This window comes from Folsomia candida, unplaced genomic scaffold (assembly GCF_002217175.1).
Source record: "Folsomia candida strain VU population unplaced genomic scaffold, ASM221717v1 Fcan01_Sc003, whole genome shotgun sequence".
Classification (NCBI taxonomy): Eukaryota; Metazoa; Arthropoda; class Collembola; order Entomobryomorpha; family Isotomidae; genus Folsomia; species Folsomia candida.
In genome coordinates this window covers 2,487,893-2,507,521 of record NW_019091195.1, presented here as the reverse complement: position 1 = coordinate 2,507,521, position 19,629 = coordinate 2,487,893, and the positions used below count along the sequence as shown (strand labels likewise).

Below are 19,629 nucleotides of genomic sequence, written 5' to 3'. Positions count from 1 at the left end.
AAATATTTCTCAAGATGGATGAGCTTCTTTTTCTGCTGCTGCTGTTTCACCCGCTCGCTCGCTCTGGCTGCTGTGCAATATATTCTTCGAGGAGCTAAGAATCGGATGGAATGGCATTAGTTTCGGAGAATGAAGACTTTCTTCTGAATAAGTGTGGGCTCACCACTTTTTTTTTTACCCCGCATCCGTTCTTCTTGGTAATGAAATAGACGAGTTGAATATAAATTCCTTGCTGGGCTCGTGATGATGATGATGACGACGACAATTCCCTCTTTATTTCACCACTTGACTCACCCACTTGACTACTCGGCGGTATTTAACGTAATGAATGGAATGAAGAAGAATTTGATGACCTTTGGATGGAATTTTTATTTGTGAGTCAGTCAATGAGTCAAGTGCAGCTTGGGGTTTGGGTTATTGTTGTTGAGGATCATATCGTAGGGGATCGAAGAGTAAGTAAATGGTGTGGGAGTGAGTGGGTAAATGCCAGGCTTAATTCTGTGTGTGGGGTAATTCTAGTGCTACTGCTGCTGCATAATGGAATCACATGCTTGGTTAAATAATAAATAGAGAAAGGAGATGGAGAAGGCGGAAGTTGGATGGGATGGGGTTGTTGGGACGATGAGAGAAGATTGGTCCGAGTGGAGGAGAGAGATATGAAAAGAGATGCCCGAAGGGGGTCTTTTCCTGTTCGAACGGCGATATTATTCCATCCCACCTACCAAAGCAACCAAGTCCGAAAAACGGGTTTAATACGAACGCCACCGCCACTACTTATACTTCCATCCATGCCTCGTCATGAGCCATAACATAACCGTTTTGTCCGTCCATTTCGCCCACCATGGTTTGTTTGTGAGCGACATGACTTTGGCCTCTGAAAAGTGAAAGTGGAAGACGTTGCCAGAAGAGTTGGTCCGTCGGTCGGATCGTCGGTCCGTCCGTCCATCCATCCGGCGACTCAACACACCAACCAACAACACATTTTAATGGAACATAATCCAAGACAAAAAGAGAAAGTGGGCTGTTCTAATCATTGTCTTGTCTACTTTTGCTCAGTCAGTGGTGATCATGGTGTTAAGTCAGTTTGTATTTCTTGTCCGTGTATCATCGAGTTACGTTCTGCAACTCTACCAACTCTCAACTTCAAAGCTCTTTTGACTTCAATCACAAACACGCTCCCGACACAAAACTCCATTTGGAGCAGTCGGGGGAGTCTCAAGAGTTCAATTAGTTTTAGTTCGTTTCACTTCTTGCCATTAGAATTTTTTAATCTGAAAATCTATTACTTGTCAAAGTGATATTTCCTCCAGCCCACCCGCTCTCTTTCCAATAAAGGGTTTTACAAATATTTATATTGCAATAATGCGCCATGGACAAGGAAGAAAAAAACTAAAGATTTTTTGTACCTCTCTGTCTCTCCCAATTTAAATCAGCTTTCACTTTGAAGTCTTGAAATATCGGGCGAGGTTTATTTTTGGTAGGCTAGAAAATCTCGAGTGAGCAGGTAGTAAGTATTCATTCCCTCATTACTTGCAACAACTCAATGGTAACATGTCATTATCATTATCGACTTAATTAATATGTCCGTTCGTAACTCTGCATACGAATGTGAGCGTAAAATACATTTCATGATATGCGCTCCGCCTGCTCATTGTCAGGCCGAGTAGTCAATTAGTCCTGTAATTAATTGAATTAACAATGATCGTATACATAGTCAGTTGAGGACGCAGGTTGGTCGAGTCCCTGGATGAAAGTCGGATTGGGGGATAAAATAACCAGAAACAGGAATATTCCACTAATCCATTGATTCCAATAATATGTTGACTAATAAAGTGGGATCCCTACCAAAATTACACTTTACACGAATTTGAATACATTTCCCTGCTTATTGGGTACATACCCTACATACATAAATTGGATGGTGGCATTGTCTGGTGTTTGTTTGCAGTAAGTAAATGGCACATGCATTTCTAATGAAGCTGGTTCATCACCACCAGCTTGTGAATTATGCTGTGCTCGTATTTATTACGAATTATGTACATATGCGAACCAACTAACTGGCTAAATTTGTGACGTTGACATGCCACTTTTCCAGTGGACGGTGTATAGAATACGGGTGAGTCGTTAATTATTACGTAACCGGTTAATAATTAGTGTTGCTAGTGATTATTCATTTCCTTTTTTTCCTTTGTGGGCATTGGTCTTTGAGCATGTTTAAAAAAGTTGAGTAGATTTTTTATAGCGTAGAATTTAGAATGCACTGTAATATTTGATGTTGTGAACAGATCATGGCCTCCAGACTCTGGAGACTCTCCATCTCCCGTCCCAGGTTATGGGTACGTTTGCTAATATCCCCTTCAAAATTTTGCGAAATTTTATTTTCTCTTCTTTCTTGTCTTCTCCTTAGTTTGTCGTCTTTTACGAATCATTTGTTCTCTGTTTTTACATTTATCTTGTTGCAAGTTTGTTTGTATGACAAAAATTATATTATCTACATGTTTTTTAAGTGTGTATTGTATTTTTTCTACGTTTTTCTTTCTGTGTTTTATGTATCTTATTAAAATTTCAATGATGTATTACATATCGTTGAGTGCTAACATTTATTTTCACTCTTTTCTTGCTGTCATTTCAATCGGATATCATCAGTTATCAACAACAACTGGCCATGATGACAATGAACCGTTTGGACGAGATGCAAGTACAAGAAGAAAAATTGGACACTGCAATGGCTCTCTCAGAAATCCGAACACAACTACAAGAAGTATCCCCATTTATGATTATTTTATTTAATTAAACAAAGAAAAATGAGTCATTAATGCAGTGTGAGATGGAAAGGTTTCTGAACTTTCTCTCTTTTTTAAGGTGCAGTAACTTGAAAAATATGTAGATGATAGATATAGCACAAATAATTAGATTTCCGTTATGCAATTTAAAGTTAATTAACGATGTGTTGACAAAATTGAAACTATTTCTGGTCCAGGTTTTCATTTTGAGCAATAATTTAAAGAGATGGGAAAAGTTTCGATTCCACACTGCACTGATTACATTGTACTCATATTTCTTCAGTGATATTCAAATTCATTTCATGTTAATCACTAATACTGTAATATGTCTGTTATTCTCCAGCTCACAAAATCCGTCGAATCTTGTCAGACTGAGGTGACTTACTCATTTTAAAAATATCAAAACATTTTTCCTCCCTCTGACGCAAGAAAATTCAAAAATTTAGCATTTTAAGTATTTACAAGCCTTAATGAACCTTAGTCATGCATCACCTCCTTTATACTTCTTCGTAATCATCATCATCATCATCATCTCCCAACCCAACATATTTTATGCCCCAGTGAATCTTATACAGATTTCGTGTTTTAAGTTTCATCAACCAGCAAAACATCAAAACATTTAAAGTAAATAAAACTTTTTTCTTCTTTTTCTCTCTCTCATTCACTCACTCACTCATTCGCTCACAGACTCTTTTCGAATTCTTAAATAAGGAGACGACGACGAGTGAGTGAAAGTGTTTGGTGGTCCACCACCCAGGCAGATGATAAATTGCCCACCTGCAAGCCCGACATTAAAAGGAGCTCTATGTATTCTGCATTTATTTGGAGGTGTGTTATTTTGGTGGAGTTTTGTTTTTTCGCTGAGGAGAGTAGTGCTTTCTCTCTTTTTCTGACTCGCACTTTCTCCCATTTTCTCTCTCTCCGCATTCAAACCTTTGGCTGGTTCCGCTATAAAATAAACAAGGGAATAAATCCTCTAATGAAAAGCCTCAAGGGATTGAAAATCCTGATTAAAAACTTAGTGACTCTTAAAAAAGAAATTTGGGGCGAGGCAAACGCAGCCTCAAACTTTATCTACTAGACATATTCATGCACGTCTAGGCCGCTACCACCATGCGAAATCAGCCCACTCAAACAAACGTTACATATCCCACCACCGCATGAATTAGAGTTCCAAAATATGTACATGTTTTTATCGAGCAAAAAAATATCCCCATGAATGACGATACACGAATTGAATGACATTTACTATTTTCTCTTTTTCAATTTCCTCCTTCGAGAGGTACGTACAAGGTTTGGAGATAACCACAAAATTTTTAAATGCCCTTTTCTCAAACAACTTTCTACACATAAACTTTACAAACAAAACTTTGCTTGAAACTAAAGTGAGGCAGCTCAAACCCAACTTTCTTGCTAACTTTACTTTCACTAGATAAATAAATGTCTGGTTTGAGTTGGTTTCTTCAAGCGAGTATACATACATATGTACATATAATAATGTATGTATATATATGATGATTCCTCGTCTTTTGCTTTCTCCCACAACGTACGAAATCACACACACGTACGATACAGTTGGTGGTGGGTGAGCCGGAGACGAGGCAGCAGCCAACTCGACCTACTTACTTTCCACCGAGTATGCTTGTATCAACATTTAGTCAGATGAGCTAAAACCATCTGGAGAAAATTTTAATTCCAATTTGCAAAGTGTTTCTACTCTACTTTTATTATTTTTTCCAGATAAAAACATATAATAACAATGTTCACAATATTTCAATAGTTCCACTTTCTGTCAAGTGGGGAGAAATTCTGTAAGAAATAAATTTGCACTGGGAAGATAAGATAATAAGGGACGACTCGTGGGTAAATACTACATAGGTAAGGTAACTCATCTGTGGGTTGGTTGACTGGCTGGTTGGCTGGCTGGCTGGCTCAGTCAGATATCTTACAAAAGGGACAAAGTTTGTTTTATTATTCTTAAGTGAAGGAAAGTTTGCACATTTTTCAACAAAATAAAGTCACAAGTGCCTTTCACTTTATATTAGGCGAGACCTACTTACTTTCACCATGTGAGAGGAGAGGATAAGAAAAATTATGCTGGGGACCATTGCGAAACGAGAGAGAGGCTCCTCTTATTCTTCTTCTTCTCTGCTCCAAAGTTAGGAATGTGGATGACATTGTCACCATAATGTAATGAAGTCAAGAAACAACAGAGAGTCGGCGGGGACAAGAGTGATGGGTCCTTGTCGTATTCTCGTGCCTCCCTCCTCCCAGACTGATATAACAACCACTTCTTCGTCCTCTCAAGCCGTGGAGAGCGGCTCTTCAACTTATTATTGCCAAGAAACAAACGCAGCTTTCTAAAAATAGGAAGAGAAGAGATTCTACCATTTCTCGGAGATTTTGAGTTTTGATTGTTGGACGGGCTAGCATTTCGCGTGGGGTGATATTCATCCACCCCACGTGGTCCCACCTTAAGACACACGCATGCATACTTCTACATACATAAATAGGAGCGAGGAAGGAATGCTCTCAACTTTTCTGGCACATTAAGCCAAGCTCATGTCGAAGAGGAGTGTGGAGGTAATAAGTAGTGGAAACAGTCGATAGCGGTTGATGTCAGTTGTTGCCTATGCTGAGTGAGTGGATGTCGCCTTTCAAGATTAGCTGTTAGTGGAAAGTGTGCATTTCACACGAAGTTATTACTCTGAGCAGGAAAATGCCACTTTTTACTGCCACTTTCATTCTCCCTCCTCAGAGAAGAAACAACACTGCATGCTTTCTTTCTCCTTTGCCCACTGGTAAATACTGCTGCTCACCTCGGGTTAATTCCATCCAAAGTATATCTCCCATTTCCATCAGCGTCAACATTACCTCTCTTATTTCCTTCACGGAGCCTGATGCAATATTCTTCTTATCCTGCCTCTTGCGTTTCTGATGCTGCATAAAGAATTGTAAATTTATTTACCCTGTCGCAAAACGTGCCTCCTTCCCACCCCCGCGATATAAAATAGCGAGAAGACGGAGGGCGGAGGACGACATCAGAATTCGGAAAGTTTTTAATACAACGCATGCTCATAAAGTAGTAAAAGTGTAAATATAGTAATTTGACGCTCAACAAAATAGCACAATAGATTTACAATGAAAAACAAAAAGCAAGTATTTCGCACACACGTCAAACTTTTTCTGTCAATTATTGACATTGGAGAAATTTTATCCAGCACCAATGAGTGAGTGTGTACATACAGAGATTGCCTGATACCCAGAGTGGTATAAAAGGTACATACGTAGTCCCGTTGATTGTCGATACATTATGTGATAGAAGACCAAGTGATGGGGTGTGGCACGCATGCAATCCGATGGTTAGACAGAAGAAGGAGAAACGTCAATATTTCTCCTCGCCCAGATTAGAAAGTAAAACAAAGGTTGGCAACAAACGTCTTTGCATGAGAGCAGTAAGTGTGTGTAAAGATCGTTTTATGACATTTTGTAATTTCCGTTCCACCTTCACTTCACTTCACTCTCTGCTACTTACTCCTACTGCATGAAATCTCGCTTATTGCGTATGGACGTACGTACGTAGTTACGTTCTCCATCTCCCTTTGTTACTTACAAACCCGAGCCTGGCAATCAATGGCTGCCATTGGTTTTTTTCCTTGTTCTACTACCAACCACCATCGTTAATGGAACGTGGATATGTTTCGTGAGTTTTCCTTGAGAAAACACAAGGGGATATTTCCTGACTTTCTCTCTCCGTCTCTCTCCCCGACTCGTAGTTGACTTATTTCTTGCCTTGCAAATAACATGGTTGATGCACCGGCCAACAAATGTGGAGACTTTTTACCCCACGACGACCAAGGTTTGGCAAAAGTCTGCATGGTCGTCGTGGGGTAAAAAGTAGGTGTGCGTTGCGTGTCTTTCTTCTTTCTTTCTTTCTCTCTCGCTCACTTTCTCTCGAGAATATGGCTACTTGCCTTTTTGTTCTTTCTTTCCTTCTCCTCTCCGCGAAATAAGTAGTACAAATCAGTGCAAGGAATGGTTTCGGATGCAAAGTTTTAGATTCGAGATAAGTATCGTATTTCACTCACAGGGTTCATGACAATATTGCACTTTCCTCGGTGTGGAGAGAGAGAGAACGCAGTAAAAGTAAAAGTTGGTCATATTTCATTAGTGAACATGAAACGCTGTGTTGTTAGTTTGTTATGTTATGTCAAACGTTCAAAAGGTAAATGGTTATGGCATTTCGGTCTCTCACATCACAATTTACTTCACCAACTCGGAAACGTAATTGCTTTTGTGATACAGGAAGGGAAATGGATTTAAGCTCTTGTAAAATTTTACGTGATTCCATTAACGATGATAATAATTGTGATGGGTGGCGTATAATACTGATATGCGCACTATTAAGCCCCCTCATGCCTACAGAGAGTGCCACCATTAAGTGTTACCACTGAGCAGTTCATCTTTGCCCCATAAATTCTAAAAGTCTTAAATTAAACGAGTTTTGATTTTGGGTTTTATGAAAGTTGTATAATAATTCGTGTCGAAAGCAATTAAATTTTGATCTAAAAACACTAAAAACTTGTCCTCAGGCGGCAATAATATAACTCTGCAGTTCATTATTATTCACCTCGAAGAAGGAAGCGAACATGGAGCTTTACACAACGCCGAGTAAATACAAGTAACAAATTGTTGTTGTTACTGCTGAATGAATTTTCCTCCTCCTTCTTCTTCTCTCTCAATGAACTTTCCCAGCGTGGACGGGGAGAAAGTAACGCGAGAGAAGTGTGCGTAGAAGGAAATGATAAGATCCATATAGAGAAAGTCTCAGCCTCTCCTACGCACATTTCTCTTGCTCTCTCGTACTTTTCTTCCGGTTGCGTTGTTATGTGGGTAAAAATAACTCGGCTTCTATACATGTTTGCTATATGTGCGAGGGAGTAAATGGAGACACACGAGTTTATTTTGGGTACTTTTTGCAGTCCGATTGTTAACTTTGGTGCTCAAGTCGCGTAGTCGCGTAGTGGAGAAGGGAGCAGTCGTCTGCTGACTTGAAGGGAGAAAGTCCATATAGAATGGCTGCTCAAAGTACATGTGTACATATGTATATATGTAAAAGGAGCATTTCGTTCTGCATGCTACACTCCCTGCTTCCTTGGCACAAGTGAGGCAAAAGTTGTTCCTTTAGACAAAGTAAAATAGCAGAATGCAGGGAGAGCAGAATCACAGAGCTATGACCGCAGAGGAAGAGGAAAGTATGTATAAAGTAGGCTAGGAATGACGTCGGTTTTGGCAAGGCAGGCAAAGAGGAAGGAATATACTGATGTACATATACGTGTATGTATTATAAGTACGTTGTTATATCCATCGCCAAGTAGATAAATAGGAAGAGGGCTTTATCTATCTGTGTGGATGTATGAAAATTGGGCTTCATCGGCTTCCTAAAATCCATCCACAAAGGAGACTACGTACCTAAATGCGAGTACATGTGTATGTGTTTCCAGCCTCAGCGTGCAATTGAAAACATGTGTCTATTGTCTTTTTAATGGAAGAATTGTGTTTTGTTCTTCCTACAAAATCAAATTATCCAAATCGTCCAGGAGTGATGATGACCGCAATAATGTTTTGTTGTTGGCTTATATATTACGTTTGTCGGTTGGGCTTTTTCCTGCTCCCTTTGAGGTCGTGGGCAAGTGATGACGTCACAAAAGGAAAGATATGACGTTGTCCGTGAACTTTAGTCCGTACGAATTGAGGTCACTTGGCAGAATAGGAGCCAAGAGACTTATCTACTTAGCACACTTTCACCTCTGACTTTTACCACTTTCTCGCATATCTATGTATCTCTTGCAAACTTGGGTTGTTGGTGGTGATGATGATGATGTGTGTATTTAGATTTCGTGTTCCCTTCACCTTTTATTTGTGAATTTTCTTCCTCTGGGTGTTTATGCTTATCTGTACATATGTATTATCAGTATTGCTCAATTCTAAAACTGTGCCTTTTGGTGGGGGTATTTTCTTTTGTGCTTCCAATTTCACAGGTGACTGGGATGAAGGGGGATATGCAGTCCATGCGACACGAGATGACCCTTGTGCACCACGTAAAAGACGAGATGGAGGATTTGAGAGATGTTGTAGATCGGATGGAAGATCAGTGTCGCCAAAGAAAAAATCATTTGCTACAACAGGTTTAGAAAACTTTCTGGAATCCTATTCATGCTCATCTTCATGATATTTTCAATTTCTTCTTTTGATTGCTTCTTCAAGCTTCAGATATTATTACGTCAAATGATAATAACTAACAAATACGATCAATAACTAGGATTGATTTTATCTCTTTAGAGGATTGACCGAGTTTACTTATTACATACTATTATTATTATTAGGAGTAGTAAAAGTAGCCCGGTCGGCATTAATGGACCAACAAGAGGAGTATATGACGCTGTTGGACTTATTAGAATTTGTGTTAAAAAATGTTGTAATGCTCAAATAAGTGGCTTTCCAGTCTGCTGGATCCAGCTCAATCAATCTGGTTTAGTTGACAGCCAAACTGCCTCTTATCCACCCTCACCCTCGAACCCACTAATAAAATCCTGTCCGTCTCTATAAAAATGATTTAGAGTAAAATGTCAGGCCATCGTGAATGGTCATATTACATATTATATATCTTCTTATGTATGTATATATGCGCGCATTTCAAGGACTGAAGAGCAGCGACGGACAAATCCAAATTCCCCTGTTGTCCCTGTCCTTCTAGACCATAAAAATATATAGGAGCAATTTTCCGAATCAGAAATCCGAGGAGGATTTGCAAAAATTGTGAATGATAAATAAAGCAGCGTGAATTTTTCCACGTCTCCGAACGAAACGACAAATTTGAGATATGCCAAAGTTGCATAAGTGTGTTTCGTAATGCGGCGTGATAAAATAATTCGGGGGCAGAGAAAGCAGGGGAGAGTTGGGACGAGAGCTGGGTTCGCCTTGATGGCTGCATCATCCTTTCTCCCCTCTGCTCTAATTCCTCGGCTCTAATGTGATTTAAGGAGTTGGGATGGACACAAGGGACCCGGTGATAGTTGAATGTTGAACTTTTTGTGAGCCAAATAAAATATCCTCAGATTTTCCATCTTCCTTAAAATGCCCTTCTCTCCTCCATCCACGACACGACACTGAGATATCGGGTTTAGATAAAACCCGGTGGGGCACATCCGATACTCTCAAGAACACCGAAAACCCTATATCGATCTCATACCCCTCTCACCGGTGCGGTATGTCTCCTCTCAACGAGAAGATATGCACGTACATATTCTCCTCAGAATAAACTTATTTCCTCTTCATATAGATAAACATGTGCACATCTGGAGGCGTAAATATGTATGCATTCCACACCCAAATGACCACAAATTGCTACTTTTTTGTTTGTGCATGCATATGTATAACCATGTCGATCTCGCCATGTGTAGATAACCCCACTTAAAGTATACATTTCCTCTTCTTCCTCATGGTTTAATAGTCTCGGTAAAGAAATCAAGATGAAAAATAAGAGATGAACATTTAGTGATAAACTCTGCGATTTTTGTGAGGAAATGAGCTGACAGTGTCATTGTGTTTAATGTCCCTCTTCTTCTGCCTGCTTTCTCCTGTAGCAGTTCCCAGCCAGCGAGAGTAGAATGTAGCAGAAGTAGTACGGACTACAGACTATACAGTCAATTGTGGATGCACGACGCACCACCATTTCTTCGTCGTCGTCGTCTTTTCGTGTCCCCTCACTTTCTCCTGCTGCCAGCACAGCCTCGTCCTCTCCCACCCGTTTCGAATGATTTATTACACGAAGGAGAGAATTCCAAATTCCTTTCCTTTCTCTCAGAGAAGAAGAAGAGGAAGAAAAAGACAAAGGACAGATGATGATCATGATGAGATGACGAGTGCATTTTTCATGCCTTGCTGTCAGTCCCTTAAACTCCAACAAACCAAATCTAAATCTCTCCTCTTTCCTCTCCTCCTCCCAATACTGTCCCCACACACGTCCCAAAAACGTCACCCTCCTGCTCCTTGCTACAGAGAGGACTCAATAACGTCCCATCAGCCTTATCATCAGCATCGTCGTCGTAGTAATATTTATTATGAGATGAAATCCTATTGTTCGCACAGCCATATTAAAATGGGGAACATAATTACACATTCTGTAGCTTGTTTCTTTTCGTGCATGTGCACATATTTTTGTCTGCTATTGAAATACAGATTCTCGTTACAAAGCTTTTGCTAAAATTATTACTGGAAAATTCAGATTTTTTCGCATTTTGGAAAAAAAGAAAGGTTAGGAAAGGAGGATTAGGATTTTATACATTTCTGGATAGATATTCGCTCCAAAGTTGGGATAAAATTGGAGTTGACGTGACATGTGACGTGTCCTGTCTTATCCACTACACAAACAGTTTTTACTTTGCCTTTTGACTCAAGTCCTTTCCTTCTTCCTTCCTTCCTTCGTCAAACTTCAAAACGCAGAGCCTGAGCGTTCGAGTCTTGCTCTTATGCTACACTTTTTTTCTAGTCGCTACTTTTTTTAGTCCATCCATCCATCCCATATTTCTTCAAGTCTCTCGTGCATTTTGAGTTAAATTGAAAGTGAAAGTTGCACTGAGGAATGTTGCATATAGAGGAAAAAGAGAAAGATCATCATACAGCAGAGATCACGAGACTTTCTCCACCACTTTAACAAATTCTGTGTATAAGATTCACGTGATAAGTGGAATTCTCTCTCTCTCCGTCTCGTCTCCTCCGCCATAACCCATGGCCTGGCGAAAAGGTGGGAAAGAAGAAAAAGAGAGAAAGAAGACGGAGACGCGCTTCTCTGAGTTAAGTCTTCGCTGTCTTCAGGAATTAGAGGATTACACGGATAATGAATTATCATGAGGATTAGAATCATTTCCTTTCTGTCTTTTACTTGGAACACGAGAGAGAGGATGACGCTGCTGGGTGTGCACCTCCTCCTCCGCACCAGCCCCAACCTGGCCATCCGAGCAGGAGCACTTGAACATGACGGAAGGAGACTAATGAAACGGGAAGAATTAAGGGAATCATTGTCCAACTTTCTCCTTTCAAATTTGAATTTCTTTCCTTCTTACCTCTAATTAAAGTGAAAAGTATCTTCGCAGTGGGAATAACTCGTTACGCTTTATGGTTGCATTTCTACATTTTTATCCTAAATTAAACTCACTCATTAAGAATGAGAAAATAATGAGTTTTATAAAAGCAGGCAGCCCAACACTTTATCTTATCAGTGTCCCTGGTCGATAACTTATCAACCCTGTCGTTTAATGTGTTTCTAGCTCACATGAAACGGCCTTCTTTCATTCATCCCTTGGCAGCAGATTTTGTACGTACGTACGCAGGGAAAGTATATGTCGTCGTAATACATATATTATTAGCCTAAGCCCGTCCTCCACTTGTGCGCTCTCTGGCAAAATGCACATTATGTGTCGGAATGCTCTACACGACGCTATTAAGAACTCCACTTATCTGCTTCTGTATCAACTCCATCAATCTTGGGAATAAGTGAGGGCGACGTTTTGCTCAGCAATAAAGTGAATTAGACGAAACTAATGGAAATGTAAATGTGTGTGTGGAATTTGACAGGGACAAAATTGACCGAGGACCATATTCTTGCTATTCATGCCACTTGTATGTACTTGTGGACGTATGTATGCATCGTATGTTGAGTGTAGGTCCTAAACTCTTGGAAATGTATAAGTTTTAGCTGGATGGATCGAGTGATGGATTGTGCATTCAATGTACCACTTTTATAAGTAATCCACATGATGACTACCAACAGCTTTCGACTAATACCTCCATTTCGTCTGGCAAAATAACCTGTTTGATTTTGCACCTGCTTATGTGAGAAGTTTGCAGCATAATTCGTTATGGTGGTTGATTGAATCGTTTCATACAATGTGATATATGTAACCATAAGTACGTGTAAACCGTTTTTACGGGTTATAAAATGCCTTTAGTGCCTGCAGCGTAAGAAGACTGCACTGTTATGTGGTTATTTGAAATTCGGACTCAAGGGTGCCGATAGTAAATCGTTGTGGCTTTTACATAAATATACGCGCTATGGTAAAAAATAACATGCTTTGCAATCCATTAACGTCACTGTTTGTGCATTTATCTATGTTTGCAAGTTTTTACAATTCATATTTTGTGATTATGTTTATCATTATTATCAGGTTTTAATGTTTCTTAATTGGAAATAATTTTCAGGGTCTAACATTCTTTCTGTGCTTCTCCATATTCGCCGCGGTGCTTGGGATGTTGCAATTTGGCTACAACACCGGAGTTATCAACGCCCCAAAAAAGGTACGTGCGTGCATACCTACTTTGCTTACGTATGTGAGAATAAGGGTTGATGAAATTACGGACGAAAAAAAACTAAATTACGCTCATAAAGTGCTTATCTATAGCAGAATCTGCCCGGTATCTGGAAAGCATTTGCATTAAATATTTTGCTTTTCAATTCCTATAAAATTGCATTCCACGAAGCAGAAACTAAGACAAACACAGGAAAATGTGTCTGTGAAGTGTTGCGTATGAATCTCGGCCGACTTGTGAACATGTACATACAACGAAACCAAACCAACGTTCACTCTCGCTCTACTTTCTCTCCAAGTCGACAACTTTACAATTTTACGGCTTTCACGGATTTGCAAAGTCGTTCAGACAGTGTTCTTCTTTCGTCTTCATCCTGTTAGAATCTGCTGCTAGGATCTCAAATCAGATCTTGAAAGATTCACCTTCTTCCCCCACCACCACCACCGCCACTCTTCTTCTTCTTCGTCTTCTGAAGCACATTCCAAATTCCAACGAACGATAGTTCTTTTGCTCCTCTCGCATTCTATAAAGTTTTTGTGAAGAGGGATCTTCCAAAAAGTTGTGACTTTTTCCAGAGATATTTAAATCCCTATATCGCTTTTATGCCGCATTGAAGTGTGGTGTTTAAGCCTCAAAGCCAGTCTGCCAATTAGAATAATTAAGTAAAACTCTTTCTCCGCCTCCTCTTTCGCAGTCCATGAGACGCGGATAGATTGGAAATGACATAAAATACCTATCACCAATGTGCTGAATTGGTTTGACTGGCTACTGCACGCTGGAGGAGATGCATGTGTGTGTGAGTAACATAATATAATTCGAAATTGAGAGAGGACCCTTGTTGGATGACATTAGGGCATCCTGCTGGCTGGCTGGATGGTGAAAGTAAGTGCGGAGGGATGTATGTATGGAAATGTAGATTGGTAGATAGCGTTTTATGGCACAGATTCGGGTGTGTCATCTCATTTTTATTCATGAGCCGCTACGATTTCGATTTCTACATTCTCTTTCTCTCTCTCCCTCTCTCTGGGCTATATGCATAAGTACAAGTGGGAGGGAGGGCTCGCTCACTTACTTACGATGATGCTCTGCTGAGGTGCTTTGTACTTTCTCTCTCTCTCTCAATTTACATATGCATCCTCAAACCGACCATGCATGCTGGGCTGTATGACTGTCTCCACTTATTTAAGAGGACAAGGGGACACAAAAAAACATGAGGAAATGTCAAGTATTAGTAGTTATGTAAATGATGACACGTGTATGTATGAAAGTAGAGAGGAAGCACTGGTTGAAAAGCCGCAGTTCATATCTGTGTATGATAATCATGGGAAGGAGAAGGGAGGGAGGATCTAGGTCTCTCTGGGGATTGGAATTTATTAGGAAATCATGTTGAATTCAAACTTTAATTAACATAATTCTCTTTAGCTCGTAGTGACACACATTTTCGGATACGTTTTACGGCTCCTTCTATAAATATGCAAACCCAAATAACGACCTGTGACCTGAACATGCTAATGAGGATTAACGATGAATAGTTAATGAGTATCATCATTCTTCTATATTTCAGGAAATTGAAAACTTTATGAAAACGGCATGGGAGGAGCGGAATGGGGAGGCAATGACTGAGAACAAATTGGAAAACCTCTACTCTGTTTTTGTCTCCATATTTGCGATCGGGGGGATGTTGGGGGGATTTTCCGGGGGGATATTTGCCAATAGATTTGGAAGGTAGAAAAGTTGACAAATAGTAATTATTGATTACACATTTACTTTGACACCTATTTATTTTGAATTTTACAGGAAAGGAGGGTTATTGCTCAACAATTTATTAGGTACATAAGTGCATACATATTTATGAAGCATGGAATTACTACGTATGAAGTATTGTAAGATAATAAATAATAACTAAACTATTTCTTCTCTTGATTAGGAATCGGTGGTGGAATTTTGCTAGGCGTGACCAAATCTACTAATTTCTATGAATTGCTTATTCTTGGCCGATTTATAATTGGCGTTAACTGCGGTGAGTCTAACGACTGTTTGAGTAGCTTTTTTTGAAAAATTACGTCAACGATTATTCTTCCAGGCCTGAGTACAAGCCTGGTTCCCATGTATGTAAGTGAGATAGCACCGCTCAACTTGCGTGGAGGTAAGAATGCACACATTGAAAAAATATGGTAGACATTTCAAAAATATTGTATCGTATTGTTTTATTTTACAGCGCTTGGGACTGTGAACCAATTAGCTGTGACTGTAGGCCTACTAGTCTCCCAAGTTCTTGGGATAGAACAACTCCTTGGTACTGAGGAACACTGGCCTCTTCTTTTGGGTAAGAATAAGCCCTCCATTACATACGCTGTTACGTAAGGATTTCCGTCCAGCAGACCGCTCACATCACATCACATCATAAAAGTAGTGCAATACCGGTTATGATATTTTCTCACATCATTAGGGCTAAAGTACCTTTGGAAGTATCAATTAGCTCTGCCAGTGCCACAGTTTTCTCTTAGAAATTGCCTCTTATGGACACAATTAGCTGGTGATGTGATGAGATGACGGCTGTTGGACGCAGTAGCAATAGAATGGCATTCCCATTACCAAAAAAATCACTTGTCCAAACCAAATACTACCAGAATTGTTCTTGGTCAACAAAAATTTCTTGAAAAAGTTGTGCCCATTCAATGACGGGAAACAATTCTACAAAAATGCGCTTGCCAGATTGTGAGGAAAATGTGTATGAGCCATAATTGTGATGTTACAGTGCGACCACTCCTGTTGCATTCGGATTTGTTCAATTAAATTAATTATTGGGTTTGCCTCGTATAGCAAAATGTATGTAATAGCAGGTCAAATCATGATTTAGATAACTTTTAGTTTAGCTTATCTCATTCTGCACTCTGCGGGGTTGACTTATTTTTTCTTTGAATCGTGCGACGCTATCGTGGTGTCAAGCCGTTTATTACCACTAAGCAATATTGGATCCTTGCACGAACCGGGATCGGCTTATCTGGACTATTATACAGAGTGGGAGACAGGAAATCAAAGAAGTTTCTTCTTTTTTGACGCTTAATTAAGCTCATTAAGCTCACATTGAGCTTTAGATGACTTTCTCTTATATAATTGTACGTATTTTTTTCATTTGGGGACAGGTCTGGCAGTTGTTCCACCAGGATTGCAACTCCTCCTCCTACCAATGTGCCCTGAGAGTCCGAGGTAAAATGGCGAATAACATAATATTCTCATTCGACATTTAGACGTACATATTAGTTCGTTACTAAAAAATTAATATAAAATTCGAGTCAATAATACATAACGTAGAAATAACACTTATTTAGTGCAAGGCTGCAACAGCCAAAACTTGATAAATTGTCTCAGGCATGATTACACGACATATTTCAAACGACTGATTTTTCCCCTTTTTTACGTCCAAGGTACCTTCTGCTCACCCTGTCTCGCGAAGACGAAGCTCGGAGTGGTACGGTTCCTAAATTTACTGCACTTTCTCCAATGGGTTGGCTTAAAAAATGATGCCTTTTTCTCCTTTAGCTTTGAAGCGCTTTCGAGCAACCACCAACGTGGAGGAAGACGTGGAAGAAATGCGAGCAGAACAACGAGCCCATTCGCAGGAAGAAAGAATCTCAATGTTGCAGCTTCTCCGCTCCAGGTCGCTGAGGATGCCCCTGCTTATCGGTGACTCTACTTTTCAAACTAATTATTATTACTTATCCATTCTTATCTTATGAAGTGCTACGTAGGTATGTGCAAATGTGAATGTTTTGTGTACTCATTTTGTTAAATTTTTTAGCCGTGGTCATGCAACTCTCTCAACAGCTCTCAGGAATTAATGCTGTATGATTAACTCACTAAAATTAAGTCCATATTGCAGAATTATTATAGAGATGTCAATTTCTGTTACCATTACCTCACAGGTTTTCTACTTTTCCTCAACCTTATTCCAATGGGCAGGCCTCGACCTTACAAGGTTCGGTCGTAAATAAATAAAATTACGTCGCATCTTATACCAATCTTACCCAGACAAATGCATTATTGTTCATTGTAAACTAATTACACAACGTGTTGGTCTCTTTCAGCGCAAAATTTGCCACGATCGGAATTGGTGCCATAATGGTGGGAATGACTTTGGTGTCAATTATGCTTATGGATCGAGCAGGGTAAGTTTAACCTGATTATTTGTAAAACGTTTCTCTCGTTCCATCAGGGAATGTAATTACGAAATGCAATTACTCCTTATTTAATAGACGAAGAACGCTTCATTTGTACGGCCTGGGTGGAATGTTCATCTTTTCCATCTTTATCACAATCTCCCTACTTATCAAGGTTCGGATTATGCGATATCAAATATGTAACTACCACTGAACTGAATACAGCTTTAATATTAAAATTCTTATAATTTTTTAAAGCAATTTTTCGCCATGTTCCAAGACGTAAGTTTTTACCATTTTACTTACTACTATACGAGTATATGGTTAGTTATTATTATCATCCATACTTTTCCAAGGTGTTGGACTGGGTGAGCTATCTGGCCGTGATATTCACGCTCGCATTCGTCGTCTTCTTTGCTGTGGGGCCGGGCTCCATTCCCTGGATGATCACGGCCGAACTCTTCTCTCAAGGACCTCGCCCTGCAGCCATGTCAATTGCGGTCCTCATGAACTGGTTCTGCAATTGGTTGGTCGGAACGTTCTTCCTCAGAGTGAAGGTAGTCATTCGCGTCTTGATAATGTGGTTACAGTCCAAATAACGCATCTTCTCTTGTGTTTCTTGTCCTTAGATGTTGCTGGGCAATTACGTGTTCCTTCCATTTAGCGTACTCCTCGCATTCTTCTGGGTTTTCACCTACAACAAGGTAACTTTCGATATCATGTACTAATATTAAAAAATTATTCGCCGTTCATTCATATCCCAAATTAGTAGTTTGGATAAGATTGAGTTTCAAAATGGGGCAAGATGAGACTCCATATATTTAATCTACTTTCTCTTATCTCAGGTGCCAGAAACTAAGAACCGAACTTTTGAAGAGATAGCAAACTTTTTCAAAAGGAATGCCAACAGGTTCGACAAAGACAAACAAAACAATTATGATTGCCTCGCTAACCAATAATGTTCTGACTTCTTCTCATTGGACTAATTGTTTTTGAGAGACCTTTAACGCACTGCACACTCCCCTTATAAAATATTAAATGTGTAAATGAACCAAATGTGAATGAGTGAGTGAAATGTGAATGAATGAATGTGCCAGTTTGTTGACGGACCAAATAATGATTCGTTGCTTTATAAATTTCAAAAATTTTGAAATATAAATTGCTAAACCTATTTCAAATGTATTTACCACTGCGCATTCATGTCCGCCTTGCATGTCCCCAAAATAAGCTTGCCTATCTTCATCAGACTTTTAAATGGACGAAGTAAGTGTGTGTTGTACGATTGGATTGAATAAACTGCTTATTGAGCTGTGCATAACGTGGTGTGGGAGGAGAATTCGTGTTGTAATTTGACCTTTAACTGTGAAATAGGGCTCCTACTGAAGAGGATCGTATTTATGGGTAAGATTTTTTATTACCTTTTTCTGTTTTTATATATTTTTCTCATTTCAAATTTTATATTTTATTTTATTTGTTAGCCCTGATGAAATTACACAATCCAATTATAACTCAGTCTTGGTAGAGAGCAATAAAGACCCAAAAGCTGCTGGAGTTAGCAATATTGCGATGCATGAAGATGATCATGTCCCAAACTCTGAAACTTCCACAAATCTCTGATTCATTTTTCCATTCCCATCAATTTTCTATTGTGTAGGTTTCCCAATTTTTTTTAGTTTATGCATAATTTTTCTTTAAATATATTTTTCTTCATTGTGCACATTAAATTTTCATGTGCAAATTTTTATGAAAAACCTGCAAAATATTTCTTTACAGAATGCTAAATTGCGTCAACACCACGGGTCATCCTGGAGGAGGAGGGCCTGAAAGTTCAGCTTTAATCGAGGAAAAGCTACAACCCCCTGCGGAATCATGTGAGGAGGAATATGATTATAATAATCTCTAAATTTATTAAATTTACTATAAGTCTCACCAACAACAAACTCTTTAAATTAATCTCAAATCCGACGTGTAACATGTTTAACAAATCACACAATTTTTGCTCCATTCACACTCTTAAACAGATTTACTATTCATTATTATAACTTTTCATTACCTCAATATTTTGCCATTATTTTGTTTCATTCAACGTCTCAAAAATATTATAACGTTCATATTGTAATTTATCAACTTTATCTACTAGCAAATTATTTAGCTTTAGTTGTGTTGCTACATATTTACATTTAGCTCAAGTCTCTTGCCTGTCCATTATTCTACTAAAATTACGTACTTAATATGCCTTTGAATGAACTGGAGCCTGGCTTGTGTTACGGCCACAATTTATTATTCCATGCCTAATTTACGTATTATAATATAATTTA

At 39.2% G+C, this 19,629-nt stretch overlaps 1 protein-coding gene across 7 annotated transcripts in view; it reads left to right on the top strand.

Annotated features, from left to right (window-relative positions):
- The window catches only part of LOC110846029 (glucose transporter type 1), a 52,550-nt gene that overhangs the window by 29,425 nt on the left and 3,496 nt on the right, over positions 1 to 19,629 (top strand). For 4 of the 7 annotated variants that reach the window (XM_035849660.1, XM_035849662.1, XM_035849661.1 and 1 more), the window contains exons 8-31: positions 2,096 to 2,116; positions 2,286 to 2,336; positions 2,647 to 2,761; positions 3,127 to 3,159; positions 8,825 to 8,971; positions 13,044 to 13,139; positions 14,716 to 14,876; positions 14,949 to 14,980; positions 15,079 to 15,171; positions 15,235 to 15,297; positions 15,370 to 15,477; positions 16,298 to 16,361; positions 16,580 to 16,623; positions 16,695 to 16,838; positions 16,954 to 16,997; positions 17,078 to 17,130; positions 17,240 to 17,320; positions 17,408 to 17,486; positions 17,570 to 17,593; positions 17,668 to 17,868; positions 17,941 to 18,015; positions 18,157 to 18,221; positions 18,683 to 18,712; positions 19,085 to 19,182. In XM_035849660.1, coding sequence (XP_035705553.1) covers positions 2,096 to 2,116; positions 2,286 to 2,336; positions 2,647 to 2,761; positions 3,127 to 3,159; positions 8,825 to 8,971; positions 13,044 to 13,139; positions 14,716 to 14,876; positions 14,949 to 14,980; positions 15,079 to 15,171; positions 15,235 to 15,297; positions 15,370 to 15,477; positions 16,298 to 16,361; positions 16,580 to 16,623; positions 16,695 to 16,838; positions 16,954 to 16,997; positions 17,078 to 17,130; positions 17,240 to 17,320; positions 17,408 to 17,486; positions 17,570 to 17,593; positions 17,668 to 17,868; positions 17,941 to 18,015; positions 18,157 to 18,221; positions 18,683 to 18,712; positions 19,085 to 19,182 — 1,922 coding nt within the window. Of the gene's footprint in view, positions 1 to 2,095; positions 2,117 to 2,285; positions 2,337 to 2,646; positions 2,762 to 3,126; positions 3,160 to 8,824; positions 8,972 to 13,043; positions 13,140 to 14,715; positions 14,877 to 14,948; positions 14,981 to 15,078; positions 15,172 to 15,234; positions 15,298 to 15,369; positions 15,478 to 16,297; positions 16,362 to 16,579; positions 16,624 to 16,694; positions 16,839 to 16,953; positions 16,998 to 17,077; positions 17,131 to 17,239; positions 17,321 to 17,407; positions 17,487 to 17,569; positions 17,594 to 17,667; positions 17,869 to 17,940; positions 18,016 to 18,156; positions 18,222 to 18,682; positions 18,713 to 18,789; positions 18,962 to 19,084; positions 19,223 to 19,629 lie in introns of those variants that run through there. The other 3 variants (XM_022092631.2, XM_022092630.2, XM_035849663.1) reach the window with 3 other exon arrangements.